At 41.5% G+C, this 19,850-nt stretch overlaps 2 protein-coding genes across 8 annotated transcripts in view; both read right to left on the bottom strand.

Annotated features, from left to right (window-relative positions):
* Positions 1-2,143: 2,143 nt before the first annotated feature.
* On the bottom strand, positions 2,144-11,993 carry LOC102051158 (platelet glycoprotein V). Of its 3 annotated transcripts, none has more exons than XM_055723453.1 (2): positions 11,537-11,993; positions 2,144-5,623 (listed from the first exon to the last, which is right to left on the bottom strand). In XM_055723453.1, the coding sequence occupies exon 2, from the start codon at positions 5,595-5,597 to the stop codon at positions 3,705-3,707; it is 1,893 nt and encodes a 630-aa protein (XP_055579428.1). In that variant the 5' UTR covers positions 5,598-5,623; positions 11,537-11,993; the 3' UTR covers positions 2,144-3,704. The 3 variants fall into 3 exon arrangements, with proteins under 3 accessions (XP_055579428.1, XP_055579427.1, XP_055579426.1); XM_055723452.1 differs by lacking the exon at positions 11,537-11,993 and adding an exon at positions 6,554-9,582; XM_055723451.1 differs by lacking the exon at positions 11,537-11,993 and adding an exon at positions 6,569-9,582.
* A 139-nt stretch (positions 11,994-12,132) lies between these two features.
* ATP13A3 (ATPase 13A3) overlaps positions 12,133-19,850 on the bottom strand; it is a 58,753-nt gene continuing 51,035 nt past the window's right edge. For 4 of the 5 annotated variants that reach the window (XM_055723446.1, XM_055723447.1, XM_055723448.1 and 1 more), the window contains 4 exons: positions 19,741-19,829; positions 19,487-19,567; positions 15,537-15,626; positions 12,133-14,014 (listed from right to left, as the gene is read on the bottom strand). In XM_055723446.1, coding sequence (XP_055579421.1) covers positions 13,817-14,014; positions 15,537-15,626; positions 19,487-19,567; positions 19,741-19,829 — 458 coding nt within the window. In that variant the 3' untranslated portion in view covers positions 12,133-13,816. The remainder of the gene's footprint in view (positions 14,015-15,536; positions 15,627-19,486; positions 19,568-19,740; positions 19,830-19,850) is intronic. The other variant, XM_055723450.1, reaches the window with a different exon arrangement.

Here is a 19,850-nt window from a genome sequence, read left to right as displayed (position 1 = left end):
CCAGAGCTCCTGCCTCACAGCCAGCAGTCGCACGCACTCCTGAGCCACGGAGCACCGCTGCATGTCTTCTCCAAGCACATCTGCCATCACCCAGCTTCTCTTTGCCACGGGGAGAGGGAGGTTCCAAGGTGCAGGCTCCAACCTTGCTGCTGTGTGCTGGAGGGCTGAGCTCTGCAAGCAGCAACGATGGCTCTCCAGCAGCTACTGGCTTCACGTGGCAGAGGTGAGACAGAAAGGACAGAGACACGAGGGACAGACGCAGAGGACATGGGTGCTGGTGGCTTGGAAGGGTCCTGCAGCAGCCGGGAAACAGGCAGAGAGCTGCTGGCACTTACCGCAGCAGTTAATTCCCTCCTTACGGCCCGGCTCTTGCGGGACTCTGTGCATTCAAGCTCTGACAAACAAAGGAGGATGGCACTGCAGTGACATCAGGCTGGAAACGTACTGCATACTCCCGTGGCCCAGCACAGGGGTCAGAGCTCCCGCTGCTCCGGGATTTCCTAAAGCAGAGAGAGCAGGAGCAACCACCACATAAAAAGTGTTTGAGGGAACCGAGCCAGTTCCAGAAGACCCTTGGCGAGGCTGTGCTGCTGACGTACCCCAAGCGCTCCCGACTCGGATGTGGCCCCAGAGGCAGCTCCTGGGCTCGGTGGTCTGGTTAACATGCAGGGCTGTTAACCACGAGGCTGCATCCTGTACGGGAGCCAGGAGTGCGGAGTCAATCCCCTTAGGCGCTGAGTGCAGGTGTGCTTTGCATCCACCCTTTCCCCAGCGGCAGGGACCCCTGGACCAGCGATTGATTAGACACCTCCAACCTTTTCCAACCCACTGCCCCCCAGGTGCAGCCTGGTGGCGAAGGCTGGGCAGTAGATCAGAAGCTTGGGCTGCAGGGGCTGGGCAAAACCTTGCCAATACAGTGGTGATGGCAAAGCCATGGGTGCCCTGCGATGGCAGGAAGGCAATGCTGCCCAGAGAGGGTCTGAGATGCAGCTGCGCTTCAGAGCCCTCCCTGCTGCCTCCCTGCCTGCCACAGCCACCATCATGCTGACCTAGAAGACCATTCCTTTTCCAGGCAAACCGGAGATGGGATATAAATAAGCATATCCTTGGATTTCCCAGGCCAGGGAGTTTTGGAGGAAGGGCTGAGCTCTGCTGGGGAACAAGCAATGAATCAGAGGCAGTTCAAATCGAGACACCTCAGAGGAAGAGTTAGTAAAACACCCCAGGCCATTATTGCTCCAGCCTTTTGTTGTCTGCTGACTTCACTTCCCCGTCTGGCGCAAGCATGGGGAAAGCCCGATGACAGCATGTAAAGACAAATCATCCTCCTCTCAGTCCTCTTAGCACTTGACTCTTCGCAGCCGGGTGCCAAAGCCCCCACGTGCCAGAGCTCGGTGACTGCAGAACGGGAGCCAAAGGGGTGACTGCAGAACGGGAGCCAAAGGAGCGGCGCAGAGACCCAGCTGGTCCCACTGCAGGGCTGGGGCGGCCAAAGGAGGGTTCAGGAAGGTGGCAGCTACTGCCAACCCACTGCTCCTCCAGAGGTCAGGCACCAGGCTGTCCTACACCCAAACAGCAACTGAACTTGCTTTTTCTTCAAAATCAGACAGTGCTCATACAAGTGCCCATAGCCATGAGCGCACTTCACTGCCTCACCAAGGAAAACAACAACCAGCACGGTTTGTACAATTTCCTCATTAGTCCAGATCATGCTCCTCTCCTGCCTGCTGGGAGCAGATGCTTGCGTGGCACCAGTACGAGAGCGCTGGAACTGGCACAGCACTAAGTGGTCATTACAGATGTCCAACCAAGAACCTAAATTTGTACCAACTGCCTCCTTTTAAGCACTACCATGCAGCCGCCCAGAACTACCATCACAAAAGCTTTGTGTTGGTTTTGTGCTTCTCTCTCAAACATATTGCAATAACCATTCTGGAGCTTCTGTTTATGAATCCAGTCCCAGTTCGCTTTGTACTCGTATTTCTCCTTTAGAGATGGCTCTAACTACTAATTAGCCAGGCTTGCTAGATTTGGTTAAACCTCACCAGCAAGGCAATGGTTATTTAACACCAGAGAAGCACTTTGTCTCTTTTCACAGCCTAGAAGAAGAATTCAAGTCCAGCAGCAGAGCACCCTGCAACAAAGTAGACTACAGTTTATTCTCATTGCCCAGACTAACAGACAGCAGGGAACAAGCCACAAACCCGCAGTAAATGCAAGCTCTCTTCACCTCAGCCTTATAATGTGCCATTTTTCAAGGCCGTCCAGGAAAGACCTCAATAGTTAGAAAGTCAGTAAGGCTGCAAAAGGACTCCCGGAGTATCGGGTCTCCTGCCCAGGGAGCTGGGGAAGCACACCCAGAGACTTTTGAGCACAATGTCAGAGCTTTTAAGAACAAGCTAAGTCACACAATTAAGATAAAAGCTAATAGTTACATACAAGAGTTACCAAAGCACATGCAGTCTGACAGATTAATATCTTTCAAATTATTAACAAACATTTCAAACCCCATATTCTTGCCTCCTAGTTGCCTTTGCATATCAACACTTGAAAGGGCTGGAAGTCAGGGAGTAATACTACGTAGTAAGAAAAAATAAAACCACCCAGGCTGAATACGCTACTGCATGCTGCAGCTTGATGGCAATGCATACCTTCCTCAGCCAACTTCAAAGGTGGCGGTGACACTTCAAGGGCCCTCAGCTCAGGCAGGCTCCCTGCCACTTTGCTACACACCTATGTTTTGCTAGCCAAGCCCAGGAGAGACCATCCCTTTCTTTCCCAGCTCAGTCAAGACCAGTTCTCAAACCAGCTATGCTCCTGTGGAGCCAAGGCTCAGTCCTGGGCATCTGCCCCGTGCTCTGGTTTCAAGACTCACTGCATCTTGCAGCGAGTAACACCTTGCTTTTCAGACCACTGGTCGAAGTTTAAGGATGAAAGCGTTCACATAAAATTCAGAGTTGTACTAACTTTACAAAGTTTCCCCGAAAAAAACCCAAACAACAAAATACATAGAGATTACATTTCCCAGCCCAGCATCTTAACGATCTTCCTCTGGTTAAGCTAGAGGAAAGCACTGTTAGCTTGAAATGGTACCCCTTTCTCCTGATATGCCCTGCAAAGGGGCTGAGGACAGACAGCAAAAAAAGACACCACCTGTGCCATACCATTCTGCGCCCCCACCCCCACCCCCTTTTCAAAGCATCTCCTCCCCAAAACACCATTTATTTTCTCAATAAGGAGACAAAACACTGCAGGCAGCATAAGGCATAATAGCATTTGAAGTACTATGGGCAACCTTCCAAGCGTGGTTAAAGCCGTGTTCCTATGTAGGCTTCCCTGCGCTGATGCCACCTCCACCTGAGCGGCGCGAGCACGGCAGCAGTGGGGTCTGGCAGGGACAGGGCTGCAGTCCAAAGCAGGACACCAGTAGTACACGTGCAGAGGTGACCACAGATTTTCTTTCAGCTCGTTCTCCAGGTTCATGCACCAATGCTGTAGGAATATACAGTGATTACAGTGTCTGCCAAAAGTGGTTGTAAGGTGCATAAAAGCACATTTTCATTATGCCTTTAGCCATAAAGACGAGGTCTTTATGGTTCTTGCTATGAAGGTTTGTAATCCATGTCTGAATCAAGTGTCAACTGCCCAAACCCCCCAAATGCATCCAAAACAACGCTTTTAATCCTCCCTTTGGCTGGTATTCTCTATCTTCTTAAAAATTTTATCAGAACTACAGGCCGAGCAGGAGCATTTCTGGAGCGCAAGAGTTGCCTGGTTTTACCCATCACATACACACCGAGCACAATGGTTACCGTCTGGAGTGCTAAAATCAAACCGTGAAGGTACAAGAATAGCTGACAATAAGAAACTCTGGCATTAAAATAGGGTTTAGCACTCCTGTGGGCTGAAAACTCTTCCCACCAGGCCAGAGTAGTTAAATCCGTTCCCCTGACACTGCTGGTTTGTACGACGATGCTGGGATAGGTTTGGGTTGGAACTTCTGAGAAACGAAATGTAGGCTGTGCAGCATCTTTGACATAAGAATAGGTAACACCTGGAGGAATTGATGTGGGTGTGCTGGTATCTGTGTCCCAAGACGACATTAAATGCTCCATCACAAGGGAAGTCGACGTCCGGGAGTAAGCCGAGCTGAATGCCGGGTACGTACCAGCAGTGGCTGGCAGGCACTTCAGGTGATCAGCTGTCAGAGCCACCACAGAAACACTCTGCAGTGCCAGTGGGCTGTGACATGTCAGAGAGGGCACATTTTTAACTATCTGCAAGCTCCTTTGGAGCCAGTCTCGGAAACCAAGAATTTGGCAATCACATTTCCAAGGGTTGTCATCAAGGCAGACTTCTTGCAGCTCAGGTGAAGCGGTGAAGAAGTCTCCAGGGAGAGACTGCAGCTTAGTACTGTTCAGGTAAACTTTCTGAAGATGCTTGAGATTGTGAAAGAGGTTTCTAGGAAGAACCTCGAGGCTGTTATCAAAAAGGGAAATGTTCTGCAGTTTCTGAAGGCTCAGGAAGATGTCCTCTGGCAAACTGGAAATATTGTTTGTATGCAGAGAAAGGCCCCGCAGTTCGTTCAGACCACTGAACACATTCTTAGGAAGAACACTAAGCTCTGGATTAAAACTCAGCACAAGAAGCTCTAAATTTGTCAAGTTACTGAACACAAAATTTGGTATTGTTGAGAGCTTTGTGTGATACAGCCACAGGCTACCAAGATGCCTCATCTCCCCAAACAATACTTCTGGAAGAGACTTCAGTGGGTTCCTGTACAAGGTCAATTTAGACAGATCATGTAAGTGCAGAAAGAGCCCAGGAGGCAAAACTTCAAGCTTGTTTCTGGAGAGCGTTAGGATTCTCAGTTTCTCAAGACAATGAAACGCACCAGGGGCGATGGACTGGATGTTATTGGAGTGCAGGAAGAGTTCCAGCAGCCCCTTCAGGCTGTCAAACATACCAGACTCTATTGAAGACAGCCTGTTAAAATACAGCATCAGCTTCTCAAGCCTGGTTAATGCACTGAATATATTTCGAGGCAGTGCTGCCAAATAATTTCTCGACAAGTTCAGTACTTTGAGTTTGGCGAGTTTCTTCAGCATGCCACTAGGAAGTGCTCTTAGTTGGTTTTTGTTCAAGAAAAGCTCCTCCAAACCAGCTAGTTTGTCAAACAGGTTTTCTGTGATGGATTTCAACCTGTTATTTTCAATGATCAGCTGCTGAAGCTGCACCATGTCATCGAACACTTCTGGGGGAAGTTCAACCAGCTTATTATCTAGCAGCTTGAGGGCTTTTAGCCTTCTCAAGCCTTTAAAAGCCATTGGTGAAATCACAGAGATGTTGTTCGAAGACAAGATGAGATGCTGCAGTTCCACCATTCTAGAAAACTCATCCTGCAAGTATGCTACATTTGTGTCCATTATGTAAATTTCTGTCATGTTGCAAGGCAGATTTAATGATTCCAGGTCTTTTATGTGAGGACCAGAGCAATGAATTGCATTTTTTGAAGAGCAGTTGCACTTCTCGGGACAAACAGATGCATCCAGCTGGAAGAAAAGCTTGATCACCACTAACAAACGAAACACCAACATCCTTGCCGAAGTGCCAGACAAATTAGCTGTTACAAGAGATAGGAGAGAGTCAGGATATGATCACAGCTAGTTAATAACTTAGCAGCTGTCAAAGTTGCGTGAATAACCTGAAAACATGTGCAAAATTTCTCTTGGCTTGAAAGCAAACCCCAAGATCTCCATTACTGTTGACTGCAAATATTTCTACAGTGTACAATGAGAAGTACACATAAAACTCTTTCACAAATCAAATATTCTTTGTTTATATTTGTACTAGTCAAGTATAATAAAAGTGTATGAATACCATGATGAAACTCTCGAGCAATCATAAGGCACATATTTATTTGAACAGAAGAGCATTTTACCAAGTTACACACAGAAAATATTTTAAAAAAATATCAAAAGGTCCTGCAACCACAATATTTTTTAATTTTGGGTTATCTGAGTTTTTAAAATAAAGTTTAGCCTGCAAAAATAGATAATGGAGGTAAAAAGAGTGTCCTATATTTTAAGTGGCCAAAAGCAAAACAGCACACAGTTCTGTTAAATCATCTCTCAGCATTTGCAAGCGATCACTTCTTGGAACAGCCAAAGAACACACAAGAAGCAACAGGCTATTTTTGACATAGCCTGAAATAACACACAAGAGCTCATGCAGCACAGGACAATAGTGAGTCTGTGATAACAAACAAGTCTCATTTCAACAGCTTAACCCAATACTAAGTTACCAGCGGTATTAAAAACACAATGAAATGAGAGGAAAGAGGTGCCATGAAGTTAGCTGGAAAGCTGTAACAATAAAGGTAGATCTGCATGAAACATACCACAAAGTTGTATAGATTTCCAAACAAAAAGAGGGACAGGAAAGCAATCATTGTAGCTATAAATGATAATATTTAAATGAGCAAGTAAAACAGAAATCCACAGTTTAGAAATACTTCCTTAGTGAAATCAACAAGTCCAAGTGTATCAGAAACCTGGAAGTCAGGCACCTGGCTGGTCGTAGGAGAAGTGGGACTGCTGCAATAGCTGGACAAGTTCTGCAGGCACAGCTGGAACAGCTGATAGTGTCAGCCTTCAGCACCCAGAAGGCTGGGGCAGAGGAGGGCTCCATCCCAGCATACCCTTTTCCAGGGGCAAGGATGAAGCTCTCCCATACCAACCCCACAGAGAGGGGTACAAAGCCCATCACTCAAAAAGAAGTCAGGTGGGAGAGCAGAGCATCTCACATGCCTGAACTGCCGCCAAGAACATACCATCATGGATCAAAAACAGCTGCTGCACCAGAAACAGCAAAAGGGAGTACTTAAAGTAAAAATTGAACCTAAGCCAGAAATCATTAGAGTACTGAAGACTGGTAAAATGTGCATCGCTTGCTCAGGAAGGGAAGGACACAGCACCTAGTGTTACCAACTACCAGCAACATGTTGCTGCAAAGTAAGCTCTTGCTGGCCCTTCTACAGCTCTTTGAATGAGACTGTAAGCCCCCCCAAAAAAAAAAAAAAAAGGATCATGTGATTTCACGTTTCTAAAGGACTTTTCTGTGTCAAGCAAGAATCTTTCAGTGAATCTCACCCTCCTAGTAATCCCCCCTCCCTCCAAACCTGACCATCTCTATAAGCCAGCGACAGCTTTACTTCAATAAACTCATAAGCCAGCCTGTCCCTGATCCTGCCTGTCCCCACCCCAGCATGGTGGTGACTGGGCACATCCCTGTGTCCCCAGGGCAAGCCCCTTGGTCGGTGAGCCCTGGTGAGCCGCTTCTGGACGGTGGGTGAGCACAACCCTCCACGCAGGGCAGGAACACACCCAGGAATTTGTTTCAAGCCCTGACTGGCACCTCAGCCTGCACCAACCCAACCCAAGACCACAGCTGAACTAAATAATAACTAGGAAAAAACCCCAACTAACTAACTAAATAATAATAAAGACCTAGAAAACCAAATGGGGGGGGCGGGGAAGACCCCAAATTGTTATGCTACAGACTGCAAATGCAGGTGCCTCAGGGGGCAAGACTGCAGGCCAGTAAGTAAAATAAGTCTGTAAAACAAGAAACAGGCTAATGCTAGACTGTAGACTGGGGTCTGTTTTCCGGGTCTCATAACAAAAGGTAAGACAGTACTCGGTGAGACAAGGTTAAGACACTCAGAAGTGCTAGAAGGCATACATTTTCACAAGCAATGAAATAATAGACATTCTTTGCAGGGGATTAGGGCCACAAGCGCATGACTGGCACAGGAACTAGATAATCTTATGGATCTCAAGCATCTAGACCTGCTAATGGTATTTTTTGAAGAAATATTTGATTTTCCGTAACTGAAGATTCTAATGGTAGAGAATACAGTAAGATCAACATAAGGGCCACAGTTATACGTTCCTGTGGATTAACATTTTCTCAAACCCTCACATGAGACACCTGGCATTCCAGAAAGGACACCAGCCTGGCTGGTCCTTTACCATGTTCTGGTCTACAGCCTCTTTCCCTTTATACCACCCGCTTTCATCTTTCCCAAGACTGTGAAAGGATGCCAAAGCAATACATTAATACTGTTACCATATTAAAAGTCACATATTGGTTTTGAAATCAGTTTCATAGAATACTGAGCAGAAGTATCATTTACTACGATGCTTAACTTTCTTTTTTGCAAGTTTCTAAACTCATATAAGCATGAAAAAGGAATTCTGAACTGTACCTTGGAAACTTATCTGCTTTTCAGAGGAACTTACTAGGAGCATAGCAGGCAATCAGGCTTCACCATGATTCTGCACTTTAAATGGGAAGTAAAACAGCAAAACGCATCCTCTAGATAACACTTTCACCCATATTTGCGTAACTACTGTGAAAGGCCAAAGAATATTTTAAGCTTCGGAGCAGATTTCACCTACGTTTAGCTGTGTAAGCAACCAGCTTCCACAGGTTGTATACAATTTCAAAAGTAGAATTTGAGAGCACTCACAGAACAGGAGAAAGGCTGAAGTCACAAATGAGACGGCACAAAACCCACCTGTAGCTTCTTTGACAGTGATATTGGAGTATGTGCTTCAAACAACCCAATGCAAATCTGGGTGAAGTCAGAAATATACTTTTCAGCACAAATTATGATCAGAGATTTCAAATTTGTTAGACACTTTCACCACAATCTGCTACCCAGGTGCATTAGGCTTTGAAGGAGTGGACACATCTACTTTAAACCACCAAGTGATTGCTATGTACCTTCGCAAGGCTGCTCTGACTTTTACTTTCTTGCAGGATTGAAGTCAAAGCAATACGAGTAAGAAATGAAGAGTTTTTTTGCTTAATGCTTTGGCTAAGCAACCCAGGGTTGACCTATCTGGCATCTGTTTTTCGTCCTAGTCTTCTGGAGTCACAGACCACCAAAACCTAATGCCTGAAAGATTCTGAAGAGAGAAAAGCTTTAAGTTATCAAAATATTAATATTTCAATTTCAAGCAAAGTTTTTGTAATTAAGTACCCAGGTATTTCAAGCATCTTCAAGTTTAAAATCATGTGCTCTGCCAATGGATGTTTAAATGGAAGGTGAGCCACAGGATGGAAAAAGATGTCTTCGTTTCTGGGTGATTTTTCTGAAGACGAGTGCAACAATAGTGACAGCTCACAACTGGGAACATTTGCCCAAAAGTCTTTTCAAGATAATGCCTCCTATGCGCCAAAGAACAAAAGCAACATCTGGCTAACAGAAGGTGGAAACAAGTTGCTATTGCATGCACAAGGTCTGGCTTTCAAAGGGCTCTCATAAGCCACCAGGTAAAAGTCTGGTCAGTATTACCCCACTGCAGAACAGCAGAGCTAACTGTGCACTGCTAGCACACCGCATGCGTTCTTCTGCACCCCCACCTTCAAAAACACAGAGGCACTGAACAAGATACCCATGGCATCAGTGGGAATAGGTCTGTATTCTTCACCAAACCTTGGATCTAACTGCATAAAGAATAATTAAAAACAATGTCATGAAACTAATGAAAAGAGTTAAAATATCTGTTCATTTTAATTTTATTTTCAAAGAGCTTCAGTCACAAAAATGATTTACAAGTCTATTTACAATTCTATTGTACAGTTATTTATGTATGCCTCTTGACAACAGGGTACCATTCTAGAGCAGCAATACATATTTTAAGTACAAAGATGTAGTATCATTTCAGATCTAAAAATAAAAAGGAGGCTGAGCTTCTAGAGCGTGCTGTAATGACGAACCTTTTAATCTGTGTTAGGCTTGAGGAATTAATGACATACTGAGTAGTTTCTGGTTCACATAATTATCAAACAAGCTGCAGTTTGTTGAAAATAGCTTTAAAAACCTGAAGCTTTACTGTATAAAATCAACATATTCAAGACTCTAAAAATTGTCAAAAACCCACAGCTTTCCCTTAGACATACAAAAACCTTAAGTTTACAATTCAGAATTTCATGGGAGAAATCCTACAGAACTTTAGCTCTCTCATTTTGTGATGATCAACATAAGCATTAAAAATTCGCAGCATAAAAAGGACTCCACATCTGCTTAGTATTATACTGTATATACATATACAGTACAGGATTATTTACCCGATTTGGGATGACTGTTCAGCACAACCTTCATGAAGAAAGAAAAAAATAAATAGAATTAAAAATCCAACAACTTTTAAAAAGTGCAACAGTAAGAGTTTCCGATTTAAAGTTACGATGAACACGGACAGTCAGTTCTGTGGTGTTTTAGCCGCTTCTACTCAAGCATTATTTGCAGCATCTTCTTTTTACAGTAGATTTAGTTCTATAGTACATGAAATTAGTTACTGCTAATTGAATCTGAAGGGAAGAGAAAAAAAAAAAACCTTTAAAAATAACCCTGAGGGATATACAATTTAATGATCTTGCAATTTATTTCTAAAAAGTAACATTTATTATTTAGCAATTGCTTTTCTGGATAGACCAGTCCTTTAAGTATGTGCATAAATAATATTTAAAAATCAGTAATATTTACAAATCCTAATACATCAAAGTAATATACGTACAGATTAAAGTCTGCATACACAAATAATTTAATAATAAATCAAACTCCTCAACGTAAGGCCAAAATATACAGCAGGAAGAAAATGTCTACCGAGTATCTAGTGGAGCTCACTAAGTTGGTCTGTTCACCTGAATTTAGACATCCAAGATGAACATCAGAAGAGATTCTTTCCACTACAAACTGAATTTTATCTTACTTCAAAGGAGAAACTGAATGCACTAGTGCAGATCTAGTTTGCTGCGTTTCTGACAACCAGAGAAACTGCTCAAAATGAGAAAAATGATAGGTGGCTGAACTCAGCTCTTGGGCAGGAAGGCATAAACCCCAATAATCGCAGAAGATTCAAAAGCTTATTTTGTGGCTGAACTTGCAACAACAAGAGGGATTCTCAGAAAAGCTGATTTATTATTCTTGACTAAGCGTCAGAAGCAAACAAGGTCAGAGCTCAAGCATGCAACCTCAACATTTACTAGCTCCGAGCGCATACCTTGAGGAAACAAGCTCCCATTTGCACAGTGTTCAAGTTTAACAGGCTTATGACCCATTAGTCAACACAATCAAATGGAGACACTTGGCAATTTCAGTTTTAATAAGAGTTCCCTAAAATGTTCTCTGAAGACAAGCCCACCTGAATAAGCTGTTTCCTCCTCACTTTCTAGGTAAGTCTAATAATAAACTAGCATAAGACTGAAAGACTAGCTTCAGAAACCAAACAAGCCAAGAGAAATTATCAGTTTAGAGAAAGTATTAAGCAAAAGCATATAAAAGGGAAAGACACAAATATCTTCTTTCGCTTCTGATGGAACAAGCAAGCTGAAATGGTCAAGGAAATGGAAAGTAAAAGCTTACGCATTTAAGGATAAGTCACAGCTCCCAGGTCCAAGATGCATAGCTTCACAACATTTTTTTCAACTGAAATATTATTTTTCTTCAAATTTGAATACTACTTACGCAGCTAAGAATTATTCTTCATCAATTATTCCATGCTACAAAGCTTCTGTAATATCAACATTGACAGAAGTTAGTCAACTGACTCAAGACTCATAAATTTAGCCAAGTCCACAATTGCAGACTCCTGAAAAGCTACTGATGTTGTTTGATGTTTATGACTTTAAGAAGCTAGGATAATAGGACTTGTACATTGCTCTGTTGAATGAATGCTGAAGAAACCACTTCCCCCTTCCTCCTGCTCAACCCCTCGAAAACAAAGAACAATAACAACAAAAAAAAATATCAGGAAAAGAGTTGACAGCTGGACTGGAGGATAGTACATCACATGCATACTATTTATGAGGAGCAAGTGTTAGTAACTTAAACCCCAAAGTTCTAGGAAAAAGTCTTCCAAACCACTTAGCACCAGTTTCAAACTCCCCATTGGCACAGTATGTTCAACACTGCAGAAACCATAACGTGAGCAGTGAGGACACTGTCCATACTGCCTTACAGAACACAGGGGAATTAGGCTCGACCTGAAAAGTTTCCCTTATTAAAACAATGCTGGAATGGAATTGTCTCCACAGGAATATTTTTTTAAAAAAAAAAAAAAAAAAAAAGAAACCAAAAACACCCAGCGACAACCAAAACCTCAAATTACATCATCAGAATACACACAATTCAAAATGAACCCAGCTGGCCAGGCAGTTTGGGGCCCTCCTTTCATGACTACTCTAAAGGACCCGACCTCCTTCTCCAAAGGATCTCTACAGAATCATAACTTCTTTAGATCCCAGATCCCTTCCCAAAGCTTGGAGGTGTCTGAACCAGTCAGTTACACCTGGTCAAAACATACTGATCAGGAGTCAATATCTTATCATCTTCTCAAAGACAACCAAAGGAGACTTTTCTGAACGTTTAGCAAGTTGAAGATGGTTTGGAGAGAAGTAATTTGTGGTTTAAAAAAGTTTTAACCTTTGCACAAAGACGATGCCTACCTCTACATCTCTGTAGACCTGTTCTTCTAGTGGTCCTGTGTTCTGACACCGCCTAATGGCAAAATGACGTATCGCCACCCCAAGTGCTTAAGCAGCATTATTGGTGATGCAAGCTTTTTTTTATTATTATTATTTTTTAATAAATAAAACCTACATAAGCCTTATAGTTTTGTAGCAAGACAGATTTTTAGCTCATCTATTTTCTCTTATTTTTGTTTCATACAGCTACATATAGTGCTTAAGACACTGGCAGACTCTTTGAAATGCGTATGGTCTTAACATGCACCAGTCCCAAGCATGGGCATGTGAAAATATTCCTCCCTCCCACCCCCATATTTCTCTTGCAGCAGTAACTGGCCTTACTACTTCAAGGTATATAGGAAAATTGCCTTGATATTTACAAATAAAACATGGTCCACAAAGGGATAATCCAACCCTTCTGCTGGAAAAAGCAAGGTCTGTGGAGAAATGCATAGCTAAATGTAATAAAACATGAGACAGAAGAAAGTGTTAAGATTCTCCAGCCTTCCTTCTCCAAAAACTTGAGTGTAGCCAAATGCCTCCCCCTCTGGAGGCCACCTAAGCCATTCCTTAGGGTTAGCTAGAAAAGATGCTAAGAACCCACTTGAAAGCAATGTGCTTTCTTCTTAAGGACAGAGCATATTGCTTCTGTCGCATTCCTAATTCCTGCTGTGGCCAACTAAAGAGTTAAACTTAAAACTCCAAACATTACATCTGGAAACACTCCTTACTAGTAGGGACAAACTTAGAGGTATACACACCAAAACTTTAGAACCGTTCTGAGGCACAAAGCTTTTCAACAGTGAATATATTAGGAGGAGAAAGAAAAAAATAAAAGAAAAAAAAAAAAAAAGAAAAAAAGGCATGACAAAGTTATTATGTGCCTCTAGTACTACCATGAAACCATTACATCATAGGGTTTACATGAACACGTGCCCAGGTAAGCGGGTTAGAACAATGATTAAGATACTCCAGGCAAATTAAGTGAACCTGTTTTAACTGCCCTGCAGTTTAAACCTTCAAATACATCTCATTTAGGAATAATGAAATCTGAAAGAAGGTGGAAGGAAACACTCATTTTTGTTCTGCCTAAGGTCACCTACATTTTTAAAATGTATAGCCATAAGATGTCTGGCTCTGAACTCCGTATTCAGAGACACAAAACAGTTGGAAACATCTGCATTAGAATTTGACATTTAGTATCCTGCAATTTCAAATAAAGCCTTAAAATTACATTCTTCTGAATACTTCTAGAGACACATGCCACCAAGATCCACTGTTACGTTACAGTGATGATTTGATATGAACCATTTTCTTGGGCTGGTACTTTCGCTTCTGTTGTTGTTCTGGGTTTCGGCGGCCATTCTGGATCAACCAGCAGTTCCTGAGCTAGATGCATATACTTGGCTTTTGGTGTCTTCTCTCTACAACCAAACAGGGAAGAAAGGAAACAGACTCCACAGCGATTCACAGCCTCCTGCAGAAGTGAACAGATTTGAAAACTGGATTACCATAAGAAAAAATTAATATAATTAACAATAGAAGAAAAACTATTGTTCTAGTTTCTAATTTACTATCTCATTGTCACATTGGACCTAGAAAGTGTAGTACAGAAACTCTTCTACTGTGTCATCTCTTCTGTACTATGGCAGCAATGACATTTAAAAAACACTAAGAAAAAAAATAAGTATTTTGCATTATTGTAAGACCTAAGGTCACCAACAGCTTTCAGGCTGATTTTATAATAGCTTCAATAAGCACAGGTATAACAGACACCATTAAATAATGTTACTATTGAGGAATGAAAGTCTGGTCTAGAAAAAGCAGTCAAATTCCCAGAGGCTCAAAACACTTTTTAAGCAATAAATTGTTTAACTGCAGGCAACCAGCCAGCCAAAAGTGGCAGAATTTAACTTGCTGATACTGAGAAACCTAAGTCCTACAGGTATTAACAGTTATTAAAACAGACAAATTATTGAACTTAACTCTTCTTTCCTTCCTACTTTTCCCCTCCCAGTCCTAAATGCACGTAACAGCTACCTGGAGAAGAGAAACACCATTCCTCATTCTCAAGACTGGATCCCTCTCATGTCTCAGACAGCACCTAGCGTCTGCAGGGCTGACATTTTAATGGAGATATATTCTATGGTTTTCTTCACGCTCTGAAATTCTATCAATTGATGAACTGAACCAAACAAGAGCCTTTAAGGACAATTTCCATTCTTTGGTGAATACAAACCAATTCGTTCTTCAACAGCCTCAAAAGGAAAAACGTAAATCTGAACTGAATACATTTAATAAAATTTAGTGCTGAGAAATAAACCATTGCAATTCTGGCAAGAACAAATTCACAACCAGCTAAATGCAATAAGCCCAGAGGCTTAAAGAAAAAGCTAGTTTTTATGGGATTGCACATAGACTTCCTTCACGTGGTAATGACAGAGGGGCAGACCAAACCAAGATTCATGGTCACCTGAAAAGCAGAAGCTAAATCTTTCAGCCTCCTAAACAATCTGAAGTAGTAATAACATACTTTCAATTGCTATTTTTTTTTCATTTCATTTCTATGTGCTATAAAATTACTGCTCTCAGAAAGATCTAAAATTCTAAACCACATCAATTAAATAAAGAACTGGATTAGACCCAGCATCAGCAATTCAGCTTCCAAGCAAATCAAGACGCTCCCAGTCCTAGCATGCTAACTTGTGAAAACACAGAACTTGCTAATATACAAACTGAAGATAAAGTGACAAAAGTTCTAAAAGCAATCCTCTGGGTTTGCTTTGCAGTTCTTGTATACACAGCTAAATTCTTTAAGTATCAACAAGGAGAAAAATCTAAAAACCAGAAGCCTTTCCTTTTAACATTCCAGTTACAGACATCTAATTTAGGCAGTCTTAAGCTTAAGGTAAGCAACGGACACTTATCAATCATAAAGAGACACAATTGAATTAATCTGCATGCACTCAAATGATGACAGCAAAATACTAGTCTCCAACCTGAGGCGGCTGGGGTATGGTGAGGCGATATTCTCCTTGTTTGTCTCGATTGAACACAACCTTCCAAAGGATCATATCAAGGAGGACATTCTGTGAGACATTGCAGTGAGTGGGAAGAATTAAAGAAACTAATGATCATTTGTTGTTAGTGTGCACATCACAAATAAAACCTGAAATAGTGTGTTAGGCATAACTAATTCAGTGCCAGGCAAAACTGAGTTTACGTTACTTGTCAGTAATTAAGTGATAAATGTTTTCGTTCTTAAAGTGCTCACATGAGATTTAAGAATATGAACATGTACTTTAAATCAATAGCAGCAAGGACCAAAACTGCATCCTTTGATACAGGTAAGAATAATACACATTCTTAGCACATTTCAATTCTCAAAAAAAACCCTGTGAAGCACTGCAGACATGAGTGCTTAAAGGAGTTTCCCCTCAAACCATTTTTAACATTATAGTGTACTTCATGCTGGAGCCGTGCTTTGTTCATAGTTTGTTTTAAACCAGCAACATTCCCAGAAAAGCTTCAGTGGGGTAGCAAAGCTGAGCCACCAGCAGGAAGTCTGAAGGAATTCTGTAGGAGCTGTTCCAGATTTTGGAAAGGAGGGCAGAAATTGAACGGTATGTTCAGTACATCTGGTTATTCTCACATGGCTGTGCGGGCGGACTCAAGAGCCTTGAACAAATCTGGCAACACAGGTGTGAACCTGTATCTTCCATGGCCTTGAGCCTACAACTCATCTTCGGACAGATTCCATTTCTGACATCTCACTAACCTCTGCCACTAGATAGGGGAGCTGATTAGCCAGACTTCTATAACAGACTTTATGATGCTTATTATTTAAAATATACCAGAATTTTACGGTGCTTTTATAAAGCATTTGCAACAAATGTTCAGCTTGTTAGATGTCTGCTTTTGAAGCCAGTCAGTTTAAGTATGTCTATACCGGGCACCAGGTATAGACAAGGAGGAACATCTGCTAGGATCTGCCTTTGTTATGCAGTGTTTTCTGTCATCTGGTAGAAAGAATATGCGTGCTTTGTGAACCTCGTCTGGCACCCACATGGAAGAAGCAGAAGCTTTACACAGCATTTCAGAAACCACGTCTGGGACAACCACAGCCAGAGACCATTCCTGCTGTAGAAGCAATGAAGAAACTACATATGATCGTAGTGTGACACAAGTGTCAAACTGGCAAGTGTGGCAGAAGAAGATCGATCCAATTCCTCAAGTATTTCATATTTATGAGATACTTCAAGAGGTGATTACTGAGGGATTAGTGCCAGCAGAACAAACGCTAGGTGATACACACACAGAGTTACCCTGTTAAAAGAAACGAGGAAATGCAACAGCAGGTTTTCCTAGATACTCAGAATATGACCTGTAGTACCCCGCTAACTCTGCAGTGAAAAGCGTAGTGAGCAGAAAATCCACCCAGGGACACAAGGACAGAAAGGCAATGAGCTATACTGGAAGTGAAAGAGTAAAAATACCCTGACATTTCCACACAGCACATCGGACCCAGTGAGTTGGCATCACGTGAAAAAACTTCAGAGAGCCTAAAGTAATACTGCCGGAGTTGGACAAATACAGTTCAAAAGCTGGGACAAAAGCAGGCTGAAGTTATGAAAGGTGAAGTGTGTATTCTAAAACAAGGTTTGGGATGCGAGGCTCACTAGACAATGCTTCTGTTGGACACCTGCTGTGCAGTAAGACAACTTACCTGTCTAAAAGCATTCATTTAATGGGGAAAGCGGAAGAAATAGGTTTTAAGTCAAAGCAGAACATTCCAAAAATTTAATGTCAAGAAAACTAAATTCTATAGGTACTTCTATTCCACTACTGAAGTATGGGCAACAAGATAAATAGGAAAGTCTGTTTAAATGGAACGTGACAAGTCATCCTACCAGTCTTGGTCACGACAGTTAAGTGACTAAAGTGTTGAAAGATGCTAACTCAAACCTGCACTGGAGAAAGAGTGGGGTGGGATTTGAAATGCTGGATGAAAGCAAACGCTCCGGAGTAATTACATGCCTTATGTTATACTTAGTAGAAATTCAGAAGTTTACAGATTGACGTGGCAACCAACAAGGCCCAGGAGTGGAACCTTACGAACATTTCAACCGAAGGAGAACCATTTGTCCTCGAGAGGCACGTGCTGATACATGGATTAACACACTGTACAGACTTGCTACTGGAGCCCTTACACTTCCAGAACAGAAACATCACCAGATTGTATAAAAGTTAGAAAGATCACCTGCAGAACAAAGTGATTTCTCAGCAGAAGGTAAGTTTATTTCCTTCAGTAATATTTATCACTGGACTGGAAATTGCAACGACCACCTATTTACACTCCATGTATCAACATGAAGCTCAATTCCAAGGACTAATCTCAGTACTTCAAAAAAGCTGATTTCTCACAGATGGCAATAAGAACATTAAACGGAAAAAAAAATTCTATCTAGAAGGTTTGTTTTAAATTTACTGGAAGACAAAAAAGCCACAATTCTGCAGTATCGGAATAACTATTGTTTCAGTAGCAAGGACAGCAGTATAAATAAAATTTAACTTTTAACAAATAAAAAAGGTGGGAAAAAAGAAATATTTCATATTTTTTTTACTACTAAACTCTTAAAGAGTTAAAGAGCATAAAAAAGAAAATATCACAAGCACAGTTAAGAGTAAATACAGGACAATGTAAGAAAGTCACAGGATCTTTCGGAGAGGATAAGTCTGTTAACAAGGCAAAGGTCCAAAAAAATTAGCATCCACTGCCATGTTCTGGAAAAGACAAGTTACCACCTATCAGGTCAAAACACTGAAAAACATGTTCCAATAAGCAGCAACATAATAGCATATATTGCAAATTCTATTTGGAACATTTTTAGCACAAAGTCTTGACAATTTTGATTAAAGCATCTAAAAAACCTTTGGCTGATTTTATTTTTACTAAGTCACAAATAAAAGGGAAAAAACTAATCAACCAGGAAGAATATTAACGCTGTAGTAACCTTCAAAGGCCAAAATGGTATGATCCAAGTAAACATTATGATGGTTACCTTGATAGAAATCCCTTCCATGGTAATGGAAATACTGACTAGAAGCTGGAGAAAACATTATACAGTAAAAGCAGATAATTATAAGGTGCAAGTGCTAGATAATGTTGAAAGGCTTTTCATCTTGCAGGAAAAGAGAGTGACTAATGGCTGCAACCAAAACCCAAACGTATCCACGTTGGAAATAAGGCATTACTATCACAGGGAGAAGAACTAACCACAGGAATAAATGACTGACACTGAATCCAGACTCCTTCTGGAGGATGTACCTGTCAAACTTTGATTCTCGGAAACAACATATGGGTACCTGGATGAAAAGCAGGGCATGTTTCTGCCCACATTAACTCTGGCATTACAGCAGAAGAGGTCAATATCTAGAGTGACTGACTTTGGATAAGCTCAGGGCTGGAAAAAGCAGATCTCTGCAAGAACATCTCTACTTCTGGACTTGGATCAGATTAGATGAACAAGTTATACAGACCTGCATTATCCTGAACAATAAGCTATTCATATGATGCAACTGAATGAAGATAGGCTCCCCTAAAATTTTATATAGTTCTTTACTATGCTATGTTATTCTGAACTGAATTAACACAAATCAAGCAAATAAATATGGAGAGTACTGTCCTATGAAATAGTTGAAATAATGTATGTCTTTCAAGTTTTCCTCCTTTTTTAATTAATGAAAAAGGTTTTAAAATTCTGCTTTTAACACAGAAAACCTTGACACCTTAAATCTAGCTTACAAGGACATTTTTAGGAATACAAACTTATGAAAACAGCGACCACTTACACCGGCATGCTGTGAAGAGATACCTTCTAAACAAAAGACAAACATGTACCCTGAAAAATTTAACAGACAAGCATTTTTTTCCACTTTAATTTCTTACCTCCATCAGCACAGACACAATTGCATTGAGAATAACAATGAAGAGAATTCTTAGGCGCCACTCATATGGCACACACACGAGCTGTGAGAAAAAGTTGCCAGAGATTAGCAACACACAAATTAAGTAACACACATCCAACAGTTAAAAATTCTCCCTCCCCCCCGCAAAGCTCTAAAGGGAGTCAAGCTTCCCCAAAAGGCAGCCCATCGGTTATCCTAGGAAGTACAGACACCTGCATATCAGCTGAATCTTACCTCAAGAAATGTGTCAATAGATTCAACGGGATGCAACAAGATGAAAAATATGAAGACATAAAGAACTATCACAGATACAACAAACAGAACTGTAAAAGAATAAAAAAATA

The sequence above is a fragment of the Falco cherrug genome, chromosome 11, assembly GCF_023634085.1.
Source record: "Falco cherrug isolate bFalChe1 chromosome 11, bFalChe1.pri, whole genome shotgun sequence".
Classification (NCBI taxonomy): domain Eukaryota; kingdom Metazoa; phylum Chordata; class Aves; order Falconiformes; family Falconidae; genus Falco; species Falco cherrug.
The sequence above is the reverse complement of the archived record's forward strand: the minus strand, read 5'-3'. Positions and strand labels throughout refer to the sequence as shown.

Coding starts and splice junctions, on each gene's coding strand:
- LOC102051158 (XM_055723453.1), bottom strand. CDS start 5,597: ATGTTGGTGTTTCGTTTGTTAGTGGTGATCAAGCTTTTCTTCCAGCTG.